Source organism: Candoia aspera, chromosome 1, assembly GCF_035149785.1.
Source record: "Candoia aspera isolate rCanAsp1 chromosome 1, rCanAsp1.hap2, whole genome shotgun sequence".
Lineage (NCBI taxonomy): Eukaryota > Metazoa > Chordata > Lepidosauria > Squamata > Boidae > Candoia > Candoia aspera.
The window spans coordinates 256603959-256624172 of NC_086153.1; the positions used below are offsets into that span (position 1 = coordinate 256603959).

The 20214-nt window shown below is 37.4% G+C and overlaps 1 protein-coding gene and 1 long non-coding RNA gene across 3 annotated transcripts in view; one reads left to right on the forward strand and one right to left on the reverse strand.

Moving 5' to 3' along the window:
• Nucleotides 1-20214, forward strand: part of LGR4 (leucine rich repeat containing G protein-coupled receptor 4) — a 122249-nt gene that overhangs the window by 79790 nt on the left and 22245 nt on the right. For both annotated transcript variants that reach the window (XM_063289554.1, XM_063289555.1), the window contains exons 5-13: nt 1093-1308; nt 4045-4116; nt 6791-6859; nt 10076-10147; nt 10244-10315; nt 12466-12534; nt 13531-13602; nt 14365-14430; nt 17464-17535. In XM_063289554.1, the coding sequence (XP_063145624.1) occupies nt 1093-1308; nt 4045-4116; nt 6791-6859; nt 10076-10147; nt 10244-10315; nt 12466-12534; nt 13531-13602; nt 14365-14430; nt 17464-17535 (780 nt within the window). The remainder of the gene's footprint in view (nt 1-1092; nt 1309-4044; nt 4117-6790; nt 6860-10075; nt 10148-10243; nt 10316-12465; nt 12535-13530; nt 13603-14364; nt 14431-17463; nt 17536-20214) is intronic.
• The window catches only part of LOC134487636 (uncharacterized), a 129918-nt gene that overhangs the window by 47909 nt on the left and 61795 nt on the right, over nt 1-20214 (reverse strand). The gene's annotated exons all lie outside the window — the stretch shown is intronic.

The following is a 20214-nucleotide window of genomic DNA, read 5'->3' on the forward strand; positions in this document are numbered from 1 at the left end:
CAGAATTTTAGGAAGAATAGTCATTTTAATTGTAGTTCTACAATTATAGAACAAAGAATTATACAAACAATTATAACAAAAATGTTGCCTTGACCACATATTGTTTGATATTTCACAAAGGAGAATCATAATTATGTTCTTTAATTGATGCCAGTCCTTTGCAATAGTTATGCGTATTTATTATAAGAACTATGAAGTAGCATAAGTAATGTACAGTGAGCATGTTTTATGGTAATGCTACAAGATTCATTGTAAACCAAAATGATTAGTTGATGCAGTGGGTAAAACATTCTAATTGTAATCATTTTTTTCTAACATGAATACAGTAGATAAAGTTTTTAGTATTAGATTATATGAATGTTTCTAATATAGAGATTGAGAGCCAATTTAGTGCAGTGTTTAAAGGCACCAAGTTAGAAACTGGGAGACTGTGAGTTCTAGTCCTATCTTAGGCACAAACCCAGCTGGTGACTTTGGGCCAGTCACTCACTCTCAGCCCTAGGACAAAGGCAGTGGCAACCCTCTTCTGAAAATGTTGTCAAGAAAACTGCAGGGACTTTTCCAGGCAGTGGCCAAGAGTCAGTAGTGATGTAGGTGCAACAACCCCCCCCCCAACACCTTTAAATGGGAAAATTTTAGAGCTGTTAAAACACTTAATACTGCTTCTTGATAATACCAGCTAGTTTGTCTGGAAAACTGAATTCAGGTATGCTGAGAGAGTACTTGCATTATGTTCTCAGGTCAGTTTTTGCTTGCACAGGTAAGAGGTGAATTATCCCTGAAGGTGGCCTTGTAGTTGCTTAAAAGAAGTATGTCACTAAATCAATGAGTAATTGGGCAATTATCTGTTTTTGAAAATTGTAGGTTTTGTGTTCTTCTGATAGATAAACTGTACTATACTGTGTGTATAACGTATTGCCTTCCCTCTGGACTGTGTTGGATTGCAAGACCATCAGGTCCATGACTGAGTTTCTTGGCTGGCTTCCCCCCGTTTTCAAATGTTTACTTCTTTCTAATCATTTAAATTTTTTTAAATAGTTTGCTTCTCATGTTATACATCCTCTGTTTAATGTTCATGTTCTTCTTCTTCAGGCGTTTAGATGCTAATCACATTACAGTTGTCCCAGAAGACAGTTTTGAGGGTCTAATTCAACTACGTCACCTGTGGCTGGATGATAATAGTTTAACTGAAGTTCCTGTTTTTCCACTCAGCAATCTTCCCTCACTGCAGGCTTTAACTTTGGCTCTCAATAAAATAACCAACATCCCTGACTTTGCATTCAGGAATCTGTCAAGCCTTGTTGTCCTGTAAGTATTTGCATCCTGTCATCTCAGTGACTACTTAAATATTCAAGGAATTAATGGATTTGTAATTTCATTACATTTTCATAGGGGAAAAGTCTCCATTTGGAGATGCTTTCAGAAGGCAGCCAGGGTGGGAGCCAACCTGGTATTCACAGGGAGGTCATTCCAAAAGACTGAAAAGAAGTACCATAAAGCTTCAGCCCACCTCACTTCTGTAAGATGGGGAACGGCTGGTAGTTTCTCCCAGGTAGATCAGAGTGCCAGGCTGATTCCAGTGGGAGAATGTGGTTCTGCAAATAATTTGGCACCAAGCTATGTAGGGCTTTATTGGTTAGCACTAGCACTTTCAATTGCACCTAGAAGCCTAGTGCTAACCTAGTGGGGCCTGCAGTACTGGTGTAATGTGCTCCCAACATACGGGAGCAAATGGGCTACTGCATTCTGAATTAACTGCAGCCTCTGAGTGGTCTTTAAAGACAGCCCAATGCACAGTGTATTTCAGTAGTCTAAATGGGCAGCATGAATCACTGTAGCAAGGTTCTTTTGCCCCGGGTAGTGCCACAACTGGCACACAACCCAAGCTAACAAAGGACCCCAGGCTGCAGCTTCCATCTACTATTCTAGCAGGAGCTGTGAGTCCAGAAGGACCTCCAAGTCATAGACCTGCTTCAAGAGTAGTGCTCCCTATCAAGATACACCACTGGAGCAGACAGAGAACCTCAATAGAGAAATATTAACTGTCCTGCTAGGGTTCAGTTTAAGCCTGTTCTTTCTCATACAGAGCCTCACAAGACTCAGCAGTATCACAGATTGGCCTGGGGTAGCCATGTAAAACTGGGTATCATTAGCCTGTTGATGGTACCAAACCCCAGTCCTTTGGATGACCTCCTAGTGCCTTCATGTAAACGTTAAATAGGAGGGGAGAAAGGGATCACCCCTGTGGCATGCTACAAGGGAGTAGCCACCAGGCATATCTCCCCTGCCCTCTACCCAGTTTAGAAACACCCACTGAGAAAGGAGTGGAACTACTGAATTTATATTTTTATTGGTATTTATGTATATTTATATTGTATGGATTTTATATTATACTGTTTTTACTGATTGTAATTTTGTTGTCTGTAAGCTGCCCAGAGTCATTGTGTATGAGATGGGCAATGGAGAAATTTGATAAATAAATAAATCACAGTGCCCCCAATCCCCATCTCCTGTGGGCAATCTAAAAGGTATCAAAGGACCAGAATGGGTGCATTTCCCTTACCTAGGTCCCAATAAAAGTCACCCTTTAATGTGACGAGTGTCATCTCTTTTTCATGTCCGGCCTTGAATCTTGACTGAAAAGAGTCCAGATAATTTGTTTTATTTAGGGTGTTCCATAGTTGACTCCCTACCACTGTCACAACAACCTTCCCTAAAAAGGGAAGGTTGGAGATCAGGAAATAGTTGTTCTGGATCCAGAGAGGGCCTCTTACAGAGTGGGTGCACTACAGACTCCTTCAAAGCTGCTGGCAGCATTCTTTCTTAAAATGAGGTGTTAGATTCTCCCAGATCCAGAAAACTGTCCCCCCTCCAGCTTCATGAAGGAGCCAAGAGTGGCAAGGTTCCAGTCAGCAGGTGGCCAAGGACATCGCAGACAGCACCCCATTTGCTTCATGAGAAGTCATAGGCCAAAAGAAATTCCAGGTAGTCAGTCAAGAGCAGAGTTTCTTAACCAGGGTTCTGTGGAACCCGAGTTCTGCGAGAGGTCACTAGGGGTTCCCTGGGAGATCATGATTTATTTAAAAATATATTTCAAATTCGGGCAACTTCACATTAAAGAGGTAAGTTTCATTTTTTATTTTTAGTTTAAGAACACTGTTAATGCATACTGTATACACAGGCCTACCCATGAAACAAATATAATGATTTTGTAACTTCTGGCCTATATTTGAGCCTTAATGTGCAGGGGTTTCCTGAGGCCTGAAAAATATTTCAAGGGTTCCTCCAGGGTTAAAAGGTTGAGAAAGGCTGATCAAGACAGTAACTCTGTTATCACTCTGAACTCAGCCCTTGAGCAAATCTGGGTTTCTTTGCCAATGAAATGTTGTGCTTATGGATCATAATGGCCAGGCAGGAGCTCTTGTTGGCTCTTCCCTAGAGGGAATTGGCAACCTTAGCTTCTGGAGAACAACCCACTGAGGCAATAAGAGAGGAAAAGTAACTGTGCTATTACTTACATTATTGCCAGGAGTAGTCTTGAACATAGGCATGTACCCATGCTCAGATTTACTTCTTGTCTTTCTCCACTGGCACTCCAGGTGTTGTTTCTGCCATTTCATCTCTTCATCTTTTTGGCTTTCATGGGACCAGCAACAACACTGGGGTAATTTATGTAAATTTTCCTGCCATTCTTGTGGCTTGAGGAGAGTCACATTATCAAGTCACATTTTCTATGAAAATCCATTTTAAAAGTGATTTCTGGATTCCTCCATAGTCTTTGTCAGAATTTGAGGGCTGCCTTTTTCACACCTAGAAACTTCATTCTTAAAAACAAAAAATGCGGAGTAGATTTCAGAATGCATAGCTTGTTCATTCTACTACTACCTTGTTCAGCAACCAAAGGGATTTTATATATTAATAGTTCACCACTCAGGATGATCTTTCAAATGTGATGCATTTTTTGCTACAATCTCAGTTTTTGGGAATAGTGAGGCAAAAATGATTCACCAGGTAATGGATTCTATGTCCCCCCCTTTTTTTTAGGCATCTCCATAACAATAAAATAAAAACATTGGGACAACACTGTTTTTATGGATTAAACAACCTGGAAACTTTGTAAGTATCCTGCCTTTGAGGCTCTGTAACAGAACAAAACACATTACAAAAGACTTAATGCCTTCAAATATTGACATTAGGAATTTAAACCATTTGGTTTAGAAATGTGCAGGCTTATAATTAGACATACTTGTGCTGTAATTAGCCATATTTACTTACATTTACAAATATATTTAATGCTTTATTGTGAAACATAGAACTGGTCACAGCTTGGTTTGATTTTCTTTCACAAGTTATTTTGTTGCAGGAATGGGGAAATTGCAGTCCAATATATTTAAACCATTTGTTTTTCCTTGTTTTCCAGCCACATTACAAAAAAGGTAGACAATACAAAGAAAGATAGGCAAAGAGGGAGTGATAGTTGAAAAGAGAGAGGGGAAAAAAGATGGATTTGTTGCTTTTAGGAGTACAAGCATGCAACTACTGAGAGTTGAGATTTCATATATGCTGTGATTATGGAATTCATTTGATCTGCTATTGAGACCCAAGTACAAGGAGAAGTTATGAAAAACAGATATATATTAGTAAGGTCCAGTGAGCTGACACCAACCTATTCTCAATTGGCATTACCAAAGAAGATCAGAGATAGAGAAGTTGTAGATGCTTCAGGAACTATCTTAAAGGAATCATTATAGTCAGTCACATTGTTGGGTGATGGAAGGAAGTAACATTCCCAACAGTGAGTAGCTAGCCCCAGTTTTCTGAGTGAAGGGGAAATTCAGAGAAGGAAACGGGCATTATTCTGGAGCATGAAGATCTTTGGCCCCTACCAGGAAGAACTAGGAATTTGATAGTTGAATGTCAGCAGTAGGGTAAGGCAAGCATCAAGGGCAGACAGGAGGGAGGTAATTCTAGTGATTCAGTATACAGAAGAAAAGTCCCAATAGAAGAGAATATCTGTAGCTCAGGGTTGAACTGTGGAGTCCTTGGTGCTCTCTGAGCTTGGTTGTTTGCTTGCAAACATTTCATTACCCGACTAGGTAACATCATCAGTGCAAGTGAGTGTGGGGTTTGCTCCCTGTTTATATACAGTAGCCTGCACTGCCAGTGTTGATGGGTGTGCGGTTTTCTCCTTGGTAGTTTCTTGATTAGGGTATTGCTTTCTGCTTGATTGTTCGGTGTTGATCCCTGCTTATCTGGGTGTTGGCTGCTGGAGTGGATGTGTTCTGGTCTTTATGTTTCCTTAGCTTTTTTATTTTCTCTTTTTAATGGTATGTAAATGTGGTTTATCTCTGTGTGTCTACTGATGGCTGATTTTTCTGAATGCCGAGCTTCCAGGAATTCTCCAGTGTTTTTGGGTTTAGCTTGGTCAGTATGTAGAGGACAACTTCATCATAATAAAAAAGGAGCAACTAGAAAAGACAAATGAAACAATCGACAATATCTCCAAAGGAATAAAATTCATGAGGGAAGAAGGAAACAACAACACACTAGCCTTCCTGGATATCCTCATCAGCAGAGGAAACGATGGCAAGTTAGAAACACAAGTCTGTTGAAAAACAACCCCCACTAACTGAGTGCTCCATTACCAAAGTAACAGCCCAACCTCCCACAAAAGGAGCTGTGTAAGAACATTATTCAGATGAGCACAAGCACACTGCAGCAACCCAGAACACTAGAAAAAGGAAACAGACTGCCTATACAACTTCTTCCAACAAAATGGATACCCACGCAACTCTATCAAAAAGTGCCTGACCACTCACCTCACTATAGCACAACCAGCACAAGCTATGAAAAGGATAACGCTGCCATACATCAGAAACATCTCAGAAACAACCAACAGACTTTTACAACCACCTGGCATCACTGTACCATACAAACCAACTAAAGCCCTTCAAAACTTCATAAGTAAAGCAAAAGACCCAGTAGCCCAAGAAATAAAAACAGAGTCATCCACAACATACAATGTAAGGATGGTAACAGACACTATGTAGGACAGACAGGCAGAAGACTAGCAGAGCACATCCACGAACACCAACTAGCAGACAGAAGACCTGATGAAAACTCCTTAATCTCACAACACATGGACAGACTCAGTCACAATTTCAAATGGGCAACTGTGAACATCCTAAATCAAGCTAAATGTTTAAAAAAAGAGCCAGTTTGATCTAGTGATTAGGCATCAGGCTAGAAACCAGAAGACTGAAAGTTTTAGTCCCGCCTTAGGCATGAAAGCCAGCTGGGTGACCTTGGGCCAGTCACTCTCTCTCAGCTCAACTCACCTCACAGGGTTGTTGTGGGGAAAATAGGAAGAGGAAGGAGTGTTAGATGTGTTCCTCGCCTTGAGTTACTTATAAAAATAATAAAGGTGGGATAAAAAAAAATCTTTAAAAAAAACCACACAGTCACTAACATGAGTTACCTAGTTGAGTAATGAAATGTCTGCAAGCAAACAACCAAGCACCATGAGCACCAAGGACTTACAGATTCTAAAATCTATTAAAATTAATGACCTAGATTTAGTACCCAGAGTACAGTGAAAAATTAACACTATCCTAAGAGAGGATAAAGTATGTGAAACAAATGTGTGTTAGGTATATGTGTGTATGCATGCATATATGGCATAGTAGGAGGCATATAACAAGGTTAAAACAAGAGGATTTAAACAAACTAAAGCATGTTAATTATTTTTTTATAATTGACCATATAATGCAACTGTTTATGTTCTTTCAAGGGACTTAAATTATAACAGCATGGTGGAATTTCCAGAAGCAATTAGATCACTTCCAAGCATAAAGGAATTGTGAGTATTTTATTTTTATTTTTTATATTCTTATTTTTTCCAACAAAAAAAGAGATGTTTAGTTTTGGGAATGTTATGTTTTTCCTCTTGGCAAACTAAAATGAATTAAGTTCAAATGGGAATACCATCAGAGGATCAACTTTCTCATATTTGGTATTGTTTAGTTGAGTGCAATACAGTTTTTTTAAATGAATCAATGTAGCTTTATTTTATTTATTTTATTTATTTTCTATCCCACCTTTATTATATTTTATAAACAACTCAAGGTGGGGAACATACCAAATACTTCTTCATCCTCCTAATTTAAACAACTCAAGGTGGGGAACATACCAAATACTTCTTCATCCTCCTAATTTCCCCACAACAACAACCCTGTGAGGTGAGTTGGGCTGAGAGGGAGTGACTGGCCTAAGGTCACCCAGCCGGCTTTCATGCCAAAGTCGGGACTAGAACTCTCAGTCTCCTGTTTTCTAGCCTGTTGCCTTTATTTTCTGTAACGTGGAGTTATTTATTCTAAGTAGGATGCTAAATACAGAAAAAAAATTGGTAGGACTGTGCAATGCTTATAAAAAGTTGCTTTGGGGTTGGTTTGCGGTTGCAAGCATGTCACCTGTCTGTAGCCCTTTAAAGCAGCTGTGAGTTTCCCTGGGATCATCTGGCGGCAGCAGCAGCAGCAGAGGGAAGCTTTGCAATCCCAGGAAAAGACACTACTGCTGTCTAAAGTGTTACAGGCAGGTGCTCTGTTCCAAAGCATCTTTTTGGCATTGTATCCAAAGCATTGCATAGTCCTAATTATCAACAGTTATGAGAATTCCTTTATGGAAAATTACATCACAGGTATAAGTAGAGTTAAGGGAATTTATCAATAACTTCTATTAGAGTTGTGGTTAAATTTTCAAGGAAATATAAATCTGTGCATTAAAAAAAATTAAAACTTAAAATAGCTTAATAATTAACCTTATTAATAACTTGTTCATAATTTTGAAAACAATGCGATGTTATAATATACATACATTTTATTTTTGGGATCTATGCAGCCATTGACAAAGCAATGGAACATAGCTCAATGGCTCTGTTTTTCCAAGAATTTTCAGTTTTCTTTCTTAAAATCTTCTCTGTTCTGAAAAAAAAAATCTGAAATGAGTTTACCCAAAACAAGTCTCCAGGTCCAGTTTGCAAGTTATCACATTTCCTTTTAAACAATTCAACATCAAAAAATGGGCTGCTTTTTTTAACCTTCAGATTTTCAAATTTTGCAACTCATTGGATTTTAATTGTTTATTTAAATACTGTGTTCAACAATAATAGTCCTTCCCCTTCAATATATTTATTTATTTTTTATTATCTTATTTATTCTTACAAACTAGATGCAGAGGGAATGGCCTTGAAGGACAGGAGCAGGGCCGCAACTGGTGGGGCGCAAGCGGGGCAAGTGCCCCGGGCTCTGCACTGGGGGGGGCACCAAAATGAGCGCAGGGGGGGCACCAAAATGGGCGCGGAATCCATGTTTTTTCCCCGGGTGACACAGACCCTAGTTGTGGCCCTGGACAGGAGGAAGAGCCACGACCAAGGCAATGATCTGATAAGAAGAGCTTGAGCCTATTCCAAGAAACTAGTTTGGGTAAATGCCTCAGACAATCCTCTCCCTAGTTCACACTAAAATAAAATGAGGGGGGGGGGAGCACATTTAGACTTGCAAGATTCTGTTGCTGTGGCTGTTACAGCAATAGTCCTGACCTATATGGCTTTGGTGTCTCAGTCTGGCCTGCCTTATGGAGTTGACACTCAGTGTTATCATTTTCAAGAAAAAGGATTACAGTGTAATACTAATAAAAATGCAAGTTTAAAAGTGTGTGGAAAAATAGATAAGAGTGATTATAATAATTGGGGAAAAATAGTAAGAAATAAAATAAAATAAAGGTGGATAGCCAATAAATTTCAGTTATACCATTAGGAACTTAGAGTATTATGAAATATATCATGCCCAGTTTCAAGTCAGAATATGTCTCTGTTAAACTTCTAAAATATTTGATTGCCACAATTAGAATCTGTAAGTAAGGAAAAAAAGGAGAAGTTATAAATAGTAAATAATACATTAAGAAAATAATGTAGATAGTATACAGTGTGTTTGTATGCATACATACATACATACATAGTATATATACCGATAGTATGTCAAATTTAGCATAAACTCTGAGGCCCAAATTTTACATATGGCACAAATTTTACATATGGCACAATATGTATAAAATTGCAGCCTAAAAAAGACTTATTTGCATGGCTTTCTTTTTGTTTAATGCTAGATAAATAGACAACCCTCTCATCGGCTCTTTACTGGTCTATTCTGTAGTAAGGATAGTTAATACTGTAGTTAAGAAGGTTTCAGAAGTTAAGTTAGTCTGGAAGAAACTCTCCTGTTAATACATCATTTTCTCCACATGTTCAATCTAGAATCTTCCTTTGTTCACTCTGTTGTTTCATATTTTTTTCCTATCTAAGGCTAGAAATTTCTGGTTTGTCTTGAAGAACCGTTCTCAGAATGTTTAGGGAAGCATCTGGTAGGATTTTAATTATAACAACTCCCATTTTCAAAGAGGTTTCATTTCCTTTGAGTTTTAAAATTGCCTCTTTAGTTTTGAAATATATAAATTTTACAAGTATGTCATGTAGCAGTTATCTTCATCATGCTGTTTGAGGTAAATCTTCTCTGTCTCTTTCCAGGTCTTCCTTACTGAATTCTTCTAGTATGCCTCTAAAATTCAGATTATTTTTACATTGCTTTATTTCTAGTGGTTCCAGCCTGGCTTCTAATTGGTTTCATTCTGTTTGTTGAGATGTCTGGCTAAAGATAATCCTAAATATTCAGTCTTTAATTTTTTAATCTCTATTCTGAAATTCAGCTTGAGTTGCTAGTCTGTAATACCTGTTGTCCATTTTTGCATGGAAAATGTACTTGGTTTCCTGGTGTAATTGCTGAAATGACTTATCGAAAGATTATCTTCCAGTACACTTTTGGAACTGTGGAGAAGAAAGAGGTGTTTTGCTGAGATTCTTGCTTTATAGAAAAGTTTTTATTTTGTTTTCTTTTACTTATTTTGAAAAGTTATAAAGCAGATTTAACTAATAAGAGTAAAAAATTGATAAAGGATCATTAATATTTGGTATATGATCCCAGAATAGTAAACCATTAATCCAGCCCTTTCAATTTCTTTTTAGGGGATTTCACAGCAATTATATTTCAGTGATCCCTGATAATGCATTTAGAGGAAACCCACTTTTAAGAACAATGTAAGTTTTAAATTTTAAAAAAAATATATTTTTGGCTTAATGGATCAGAAAATAAATGTATAAATGATAAAACTTGCCTTTTTTCCCTCCCCCCAGACATCTGTATGATAACCCTTTATCCTTTGTTGGGAACTCAGCCTTTCAAAACTTATCAGATTTGCATTCCCTGTAAGTACTCTTGCAATTAATTTTAAATTTATTTGTGCTAATTAGTCCTCTAATCCTAAATGCATATATTTGGATATTAAATTAATTTCAGTAGAACTACTTCTCAGAATCTTTCTCTAGATTTTGGCCATGATAGGATCCCATAAATATGGGTAGTTATTTTTTGAAGCAAGTGAGCCTGGAACAAGACTAAAATAAGCATATTTCAGATTGTTATGGTAGGTCCAGTTGTATTAGCTTGTTTAGTAAACAAAGGAATTTTTTTTTTTTCAAAAAAGTTGGTAATAGTTTTGCTTAATGTTGAAATACTAGAAAGAAACAAGAGAACTTTCCATGTCATAATTATGATAAATGCACATCAGTAAAATCTGTTATACAAGCTGATAATGGATAGTATATTAACAATGGAGTTGCAGTTATAAAGTCATGCAGGAAAGAAAATAGCCCTGTCCAACAATAAAATGACCAATGGAAAAAATAAATGTTATTGCACGCAACAGTATTTCTGTATTTATACAGTAAGTTAATGGCTGAGCAGAAGCTTTCAGCTGGCCAGTTTCATGAAGACCTAAGCCCTTTTCAGTTGTTAAGATGTTAACACAAGATGGACAACATTGCATCCACTAACCCACTTCCAATTTTACAAATTTAAACTTCCTAATGCTGAATAGGAAGATCTTCGGTAGTCTTCTTGTGCTCGGGTGAGCTCCAGTAGAAGATTCCATGTAACTATCAACCATATTTTTCCAGTTTTAATTTGTGTCAAGGATTCTGCTCATGTTCAAGCAGACCCAAATTGAACCCCCTTGCCAGCTTCCCCACTCAACAGAGGAAAGTTGGAGGGGGGGTCAGTATACTGTATGTAATTCCACCTATTTTATTCATATTATGTATTTTATTTAATTGTGAGAGTTTTATGTATGTACTGTCAAAATAATTTTGTTTAATTATAGTTGAGACATTTCAGAAATGCTGCAAGCATGAAAGCAATCTCCCTAAATATTACAGGGTTTCAAGAAGTTGGAGATTTACTGCTAAGGTTTAAGCAACAAAAAGTCTTTCTGTGTTCAGTACATACATCATAAAGCTTTCAAGTACTAATTACTTTCAGAACAAGCCTTCGTGAAGCAGGCTGAGTGAACTTTTCTTTGAACCATGTAATTTTTAGCAATTCAACTACAGAAATTCTTTTTCATTGATCCCTTGTAATTATGTATTAACTTTTCAATGGTATTACTGGCCATTGTTAATTATCATTACAAACATAGGGAGAAATATTCTTTATTGTTTTTCTGTACTTCTTTGTGAAAACTCTTCTATTCTTATGTGTGGGTGTTTAATCTCTCAAAAACATACAGAAGTTGATGGGTTATATATTTTGGTATATTTATAAAAGCTCTTCTTAGTGGCTACACCCTTCAGAAACAAAAAGCTGAGCGGTTTAATCAACCAAATGCTTGTAATTCTTAGTTACACTTAAATTTGTTTAATTTACAGTGTGTGTTCTGTAGTACTACTCAAGTTGATTACAAAATGAAATAATATAGTGGTTTGTCTTAAATTCTCATTTCTTCATTTAATTGAGGAACTGTTTTGCTCTGTTACTTGAACGACTAAAATAAAATGTGATCATCTTCAGAAGCACCATGTTTCTTTCATGAGTTGTTCTCTGTCCCATGAATTTATGAATAGCAGATAAATGTATATTTTTAATTTTAGTGATAATTCCACAAAGCTTACAATAAGATGCACAGAACAATAAAATAAATGGTTTAACTGTTATATCATACATTCAATTTTGCAATAAAACTCGCTTGGAAACTGTCCACGTTATCATCTGCAGGATATTAGTGCATTCTCGGAATCCTAAATTCTGGCAAACATAAATACTTCATATTTTCATCATTCATAGTTCATTATAGTTCAATAAAAACAATTTTTTTAAAAAATCCTTCCTTCCTTCCTTCCTTCCTTCCTTCCTTCCTCCCAATGGCTTAAATCTGGCATAAGTAAATGTTAGTGAGAAAGAGAAAACCACATCAGTACAAAACACTAACAAAAAACACTAACAAAAACTTCTGTTCCCATAGCATTGATTTTTCTATTGAATAGTGAAGCTGTTCTGTGTTACATTTCTGTTTCTTCCTCAGAGTCATTCGTGGGGCCAACATGGTGCAATGGTTTCCTAATTTAACAGGAACTATCAGTCTGGAGAGTCTGTAAGTATTTACTGTCAGACTTCACAAATGAAATAACTAGTAAAAGTAATCAATTTCAGACGCTAATAGTCCCGACTGGCAATATTTTATTTATTTATTTATTCGTTCATTCATTCAAATTTTGTTACCGCCCATCTCCCCCAAAAGAGGGACTCTGGGCGGTATTTGGTTCACCATTAGCCCTAGGTTCCATGGGCAGTAGTTTATAAGGGGGGAAATCACAGTCCAATAATATTTGGACCGCAAAGACATGTTTGTGGTGCCTTTTTTCACCGAAAAAGTCTCACTGTTAAAATGCACACTGTATTTGAATTCAGTGAATATTCAGTGAGTAGAGATAAAGTAAAGAAAAGTAGGTTCAGTATATATCTTAATGTTAGAGATTTGTTGTAAAGCAGTTTTGTGCTTAATTGTGTTGGCACAAAAATGGGACTCCAGAATTTCTGAGTATACTAACGAACTTGCTAGTGCATGCTTCCCAGTATTTTCCTGAAAGCAAGAATAGGTAACAACAGCAGGAACTTGATAGTCATAGAAAGCTTAGCATTACATCCAAATCCTTGGCTAGTATATCCTCTACAGCCACAGTTGTTTGTTGACTTGGTAATCTGGCTATGTTGAACGGGGCTTGTTGTCTATCTTTAATATAATGATAAGATGTATATGATTTGTACATCCAAGCAGAAATAACTGGAAAAACCAAGAAGGAATTAATGGGCAGCTTGCACCAGCCCTGTTCTTTTTTATCAGTAAGCCAGAAATGTTGGCTTACTGTTTGTGTTAACAGGACCATTGTTAAACCTATTGTTCTTTTAAAAAAAAAAGTGTATTATCAAATGATTCATTTTGATGGTTTGGTACTCCTACGATACCAGGTTAAACGCATGCTAAGCTGTGTGTGCTCAGAAATGTGAAATATAGCATTCTAGAAAAGTTGCTACTTTTTAAAATTTCTGTTATCAGCGTTCTCATAGATGTCTACATTTTATTCAACAGAACTTTTACAGGCACCAAAATAAGTAATATTCCCACTGGCCTATGCCAAGAGCAAAAGATACTTCGGACTTTGTGAGTACATAAGTTCTGATCCTGCTCAGTTTTTATAAATAAGGACCATAGTATCAGAAAATCAGTTTGATGTTGGCCAGTTTGGTAATAGAGATTTCATTCGGGGAGTAAAAAAACACCACTTGTATATAGTTAACTAGTTAAAAAACAAAGAAACCTTAATTTAAAGCCAGGTGTGATATGCATAGCTTTTATTCAGTTGAATGTTATAAAACTAGTTTATAAATTGTAGATTATAGCAAGTCCTGTCCAAATGACATTAGGTGTGTTAGGAAACAGCAAATTCTAGTTGGCGAATTGGTGGTAACTTCCAGTAAATTATTGCCATGTTTTTCCAAATTTGAATAAAATTATGAGGCTCACAAAACTTTAACTTCTAATTTGTTTTCTATCTTTCGCTTAACAAAGAGAGCTTTTAAGAAAATAGCTGATCCTGTAATCTATAATGCCTACTCAGTAGTACATCAGTTTACTATTTAACTTATTCCCAGAGAGGATATAGTATTATAAATGCTTCTTTATTGTAATCATTTTGTGAACTTCTGCTTAGGCTGTGTATGTGCAGTCCTTTTGCGTTAAGTTAAATGGAAAAATAATGTCAGTTTCTTAAGAAAAAACAACTAGGAAAAATAGTTATAACAATATTATAAGAGAAGAAAAGATGAATATTAACTTGTTTTGCTGATGAACCCTGAGTCAAAACCAAACAATTTTATATAAATTAAGCTTGTTTTTTTTTTTCTTGTTTCCCTATCTTATAAGGGATTTGTCTTACAACACTATAAAAGAACTTCCAAGTTTTAAAGGTTGCAGTTCCCTAGAAGAAATGTAAGTAAAGAACACACTGGAGTGAATTCATTTGTGATTTTTTGTTTTGTTTGCATATTTGTGGTTGGTTTGGTTGAGACCCTGGTTGGCCATTAGAATAAGAGGGCAAATACGGCGCTTGACCAGATTGCATCAGACTTTCCCCCTCTCTCACAGATCCACTGCAGCTCTTCAATTTACTGAGAGCTCAGAGAGAAGCATTAGAAGGGATGCCTAGATCATGACTGGAGGAACAGCCAACTTTGAGTCTGCCCAGACGCTGGTAACAGCTCATGTTTGAGCCTACACCATGGGAATTTGAGTGGCAAAAAAGAAATATTTTGCCATTCTTATTGTGTCTGGTGAATGCTGCTCAGTGGCCCTTTCTAAGACAACTACTTCCCTTTAAGGAAAGAGATTGCCAAGAACATCTGAAGGCCACTATAAAGGATTGTCACAGCATTTGCTAGATAGAACTTTTCAGATTCAAAGAGCATTGGACAATAGCTAGACAGTGCCAATGGGGATGACTGGGCTTCATCTTGTGAAGTGATCTGGGACCAATCTGAGTCATAAGGAAATTGATAGGCCTTTCTGTAGTAGAGTTCCACCACCTCTCAGTTGGATTCCTGCCTCTCATGGTTGGTTAAGGCCTCTTGTGAGGTGGCAGGAGGTTGGATTCAAGCAGTAATCCATGCTTCTTTGAGTGAGGGGATATCTCCATTACCTCTGGAATACGTTGTGGCATGCCCCCTGCTCAAGAAATCTTTGCTTGACCTGATTATCTTAAATAATTCTGGGTCAGGTAACCCTACTCACAGTTACTTACGCCTTAATATCCTCCCATTTGGATTACTACATAGGGTTGCCCTTGGAAAGCATTCAGAAGCTACAGCTGGTAAAAAATGTGGTGGCCCAGGCATTAATGGGTATATCCATATATATTCAGGTGACCCTTCTGTTTTGGGTGTTGCACTGGTTGGCTTCTACATGTGATTCAAAGTGTTGGTTGTCACCTTTAAGGGCCTACAGTGGTCAGGACCAGGGAAAGTCTTCTACTGTATTTGTCTGCCTGTCCAATCAGGTTGAATACTATCAACTCCCTTGAAGTCCTGTCTATATGACAGTGCCATCTGATGGAGCCTCAGAAGTTGGCTTTATAAATAATTGCTCCCAAACTCTGGAATTGCCTCCCCACAGAAATTCAGTCTGCTCCTTCCCTTCTGGGCTTCAGGAGAGCAGCTAAGATCTGGTTATTGTAGTAAGTGAAGGAAGAAGGTATGCTATGGTTGAAGATTTGAATCTTGAGAATATATGTATTCCAGGAGAAGGTTTATTTACATGGTCACTAAGAGTCAACACTGCTGCTTCATACCTCTTTCAGTGATCTGCAGTTTGCTTTTGGAAAGCAGCATGCACATCAGCTTCTTGGTTAGATGAGCAACTGAAGACTCAAAAGTAATACTGCTCTTATTTGTCCCTCCAATTATTTTAACCTAGACATTGTCCATAGTATCACCCAAGTTCATTCACTTGAATTTCTGAGCAGATGTAGATACTATTAACATACAGCACAACTACTACTCCTGTTCTATAGCTTCTGCTCCACTTAAACAAATTGTACCCTTTAGTTGCTGCATTTCATCCCATCAGATCTCTGTTTTATCTATCATATTTGCCTCAGTAAGTTATTTAGTTCCCATACTGTGAGCATTAGGATACAAACAGAAAAGACTATGAACTATGGGAAGCATTGTTTTTTTTTAATTGAATGATTTAATAGGACTCATAACAGCAACGTCTCTACTTCCTTCCTTCCTTCTACTGTGTAAAATATCTAAGGCACTTACTTTAGGATTTTTATCTCCAACCTCCCACAAGATTCAGTTTAAAAGCTTCCTAATAAAACTTACCATGTTTGACCGAATACAGTTTTATCAGTCCTTGTAAAATGCAGCCTCTCTTTTGCCAGAAGTCTATGACCAAGACAACTCAGACAGTAGTCCGGAAAGCAACATTCTCTTGTGAATACCATTTGCAAAGCCACTTGTTAATCTGCAGTATTTTTCTTTCCCGTTTCATTCCTCTTCCATAGACTGGAAGGTTGGATAAGAACATGATCTGAGTTACCAGTCCTTGAGCTTCCTCCTCAGGTCTTCATGAAAATACAGTTGTAGCTGCTCTTGGTAGTATTTATTTTTCTCCACATGGATTAGCACAACGTGGTAATTATTAGTGGATTTTATAAGTCTTGAAAATTTTGTCAGATCCTTAGTCCATGGTCCTGGAAGACAGCAAACTCTATAAGATGGTGGGTCTGGTTGATACATGTTTAGTGGGGAGAGACCACTATCTACAACTCTTTTCTTTTTCTACTTGTAGGACACAGCTGCATTCTTTTGGTTCTTCAGGGATCACTTCTTGTTTCTTGCTCATTACTGCCTCTTTTTCTTCCTCTGAAAGTTCAGAGCCTGTTTCTTCAGCAGAGGCCTCAGATGTTTCTGAGTTCCAGGGGTGCAGGATATTTTATATATTTCTTATTTCTGGTTATCATTATTCACTACATATTCTCCTTTGTTTGAGTCTCTTCCATCTGGACAGTTACTTCCTCTGTCAGTTCCTGTTAATAGCACATTCTTTGTTTGGTCTAATGCTTGTTCATATTCATGAAATGAAGTATTAACCTCTCCAGTCTTTGCTCTTTGTTTTTAGGCACCGCTACAAGCTTGCACTGGATGCAAATGTATGCCAAGTTGTTTTCAGGCAGAAACAGAAACTTGCCAAAAGCACTGCAGGTCATGATTGCAGGATCATTTCCATTCATTTTCAGTTATGTTAATTAAAGCACCACAAATAAAAGGGTTTTATTTCTTGTTCTCTTCTCTTTCCCTCTCAGGGATAATTCTTTTGGTTTTTCACACTGTCTTATAAGCAATAATTAGTGATAAGTTAATACATTAAATGGGAGTCTGTTTCATCAGAATAGAATGCAGTGTCACAAGTATGCCTTTTCTTGATGAAAATCTTCCCACATAACCAATTTCTGCATTTCAGATCTTTGCAGCATAATCAGATTGAGGAAATCAGAGAAGATATTTTCCATGGACTAACATCATTGCATACTCTGTAAGTATACTCTTTTCACAAGTGCCTTTATGTTAAGAGAAGTTTGAATGTGAGTGGTTGTATTCAGTTTTGGAAGACAGGCTGCTTATCCAAAGCAAAGCAAAAATCAGTAAAATGTCTATTGGCTACCTGTCTCAGACTTGGGGTAGTACCAATAATACCAATCAAAATTTATTATATAAATGCTCCCTTTTTCCTCCTTAATATTTTGAATATATGTGTGTGTATATTTGAATGAAGAAAAAAGATGGAAGTAGCAATAGAAAAAAAATGAGATTAGATACTGTCATCTGGATCTATACAATTTTGTAAATAAGACAGAGCAGTAACAAAAGCCTCATTCAGAATCAGTCTAAATCCAAACCAATTCTCCTTACTATCTATCTGTTTAATTTACAGTATCTGTCTAAATACAACCTCCTCCTTATACATTTTTCCCATTTAAAAGTTTTACCTCAGTACAAATGGATAATCAGGAAACAATATGTTATTGTAAAATGTTTTCTTGGACAGGTAGAATCCTAGAGGTGTATCTTATGCAGCATGAGTCCTGATGTTATAGTTCCATAATTTGATTTCCTGTTAAAAGAAAGTGATTATTATTTCAAATACTATTTTATAAATCACTTTTAATGCATTTTGGAATTATGGTGCCAAATGTTTACATATACTATATTTACATTTACATATATTAATTTTAGTATTAATGCACCAGTACTAGACAAGGTGAGGCTTCTACCCTGAAGAATAAAAAGCAGATGCAGAAATTTAAAGTTAATAGAACTCATAAACCATAAGGTGCTGCAAGTTTTTGACAAGTCATTGCAAAAATGGATTATCATTTAGGAGTAAAGAGGCTAGATTACAACCATGCTAGTTCCTACTTGCATATGAAAGAATAAACTGCTTTGGTTTTGCCACTAAGCACCGGTTTGCATCTTTTTGCTCATATATTACAAGTTTTACATGCTGGAGGCCACACTATATAGATTTTGGCTTATGTTATAGGTAACTAACCTGCAGGTATATATGTAATTCTGTATTCTGATCATGGAATGTTCTGGTATACCCAAGAATGCTATTTTTTCTCATGGAACTAGATCCAGAACACCACAAATAGCTTCCTGTTCTAGAAGATTTACTTATAAAAATGATAAATTACCCCTGGAACATTTGAACTAGACGGATGTGTCCAAAACACCTAAGTTTTGCTCACATTTAAAAGCCAGGTCAAGTATTCTGAAACGAAATTTAATTAGCTAAGTGGAATCTGCAAAGTAAGCCCAATACACAGAAAACCTATGTTGACTTCTGATGGAATTAGTAAATAATTGCTTCTTCATAGAGATTTAAATGAAAATGGCCCTTGATGTTTTTTAATTACAAATTCCTGCACTGAGTGGCCACAGATAGTCCCAGCTTTTAGTGCAGACTTGCAGCAAAAGTGCTGAAGGTGATAGGCTTTCCTGACTCTAAAAATTAATACACACGCACACACACACACAGTTGGGAATCACGGTCTTTCATATCAATTTCAATGGAGCAATGTAGGCTGAGATAACATGCAGATGTCATAGGCAAGTTGTTCCATTAAACTGGTACTATATGGCTTAACCCAATGATGGGAGGCAACTGGCTGAGTTAACTTTTTTGCAATCTAACATGTCATGTAAAAAAATCTGAATACAAAGAAACCATTTTTAACATTAATTTCCATTCTGGTGTCCATGAAGGCATTTTCATACACAGAGTGGAGTCTTACGTTCTTTTCTAGCAACCATAGCAGTTGTTTATATCCCAGGTCTCAAGACGTAATTCCATTCTGCTATAGGCAAGCTGGTGCCCTAGAGAAAAGAGAACAAATAGAATATTACAGCTTCATACTGTATGGCAGTGATGGTGAACCTATGACGCATGCGTCAAAGGTGAAACGCCATGACGTTTTGGGTGACACGCCAGCGTTTGCCAACACCCAACAACAAGGGGTATGCCTTGGCACAAAGGGGCGCCTTTGAGTGAAGGGGTGTGCTTTTGCTGGCTTCACACAAAGCCGGTTCCTGGAGAAGCCAGCAAAAGCAAGCCCCTTTGCGCCAAGGAACGCCCCTTTGCACAAATTGCAAGTGGCTTCTCCAGGAACTGGTTTTGCGTGAGGGGGCAATAACAGTTGTTGTTGCACCCTCGCAAAAAGCCAGTTCCTGGAGAAGTCAGCAAAAGCATACCCCTTCGCTCCCCTTCGCACAAATTGCAAACAGCTTTTCCAGGAACGGGCTTTGAGTGAGGGGACTATAATATATTATTATTATTATTATTATTATTATTATTATTATTATTATTATTATTATTATTATTCTCTTGTACAAAGCTGGTTCCTGGAGAAGCTATTTGCAAATTGCAAGAGGCTTCTGCAGGAACTGGCTTCACATAAGAGATAGCAAGAAGATGGCAAGGTGAGCTGGGGTGGCGGAGGGCAGGGCAGCAGGGGTCTCAGAGGGGACTGGACTGGGCTGTCCTGGGGCATGGCAAGCAGCTCCGGGGCTGCGTGGTTCTGGGGCTGCTTGCACCCCTCAAGGCAGGGTGCAGGGCAGCCAAAAGAGCAGAGGTGGGTGGGAGATGGGTGGGGGGAGTTGCAGTGCCTATGTAAAGAATTGTTTCTCTTTTGTTCAGGGGTAGGGTGACATA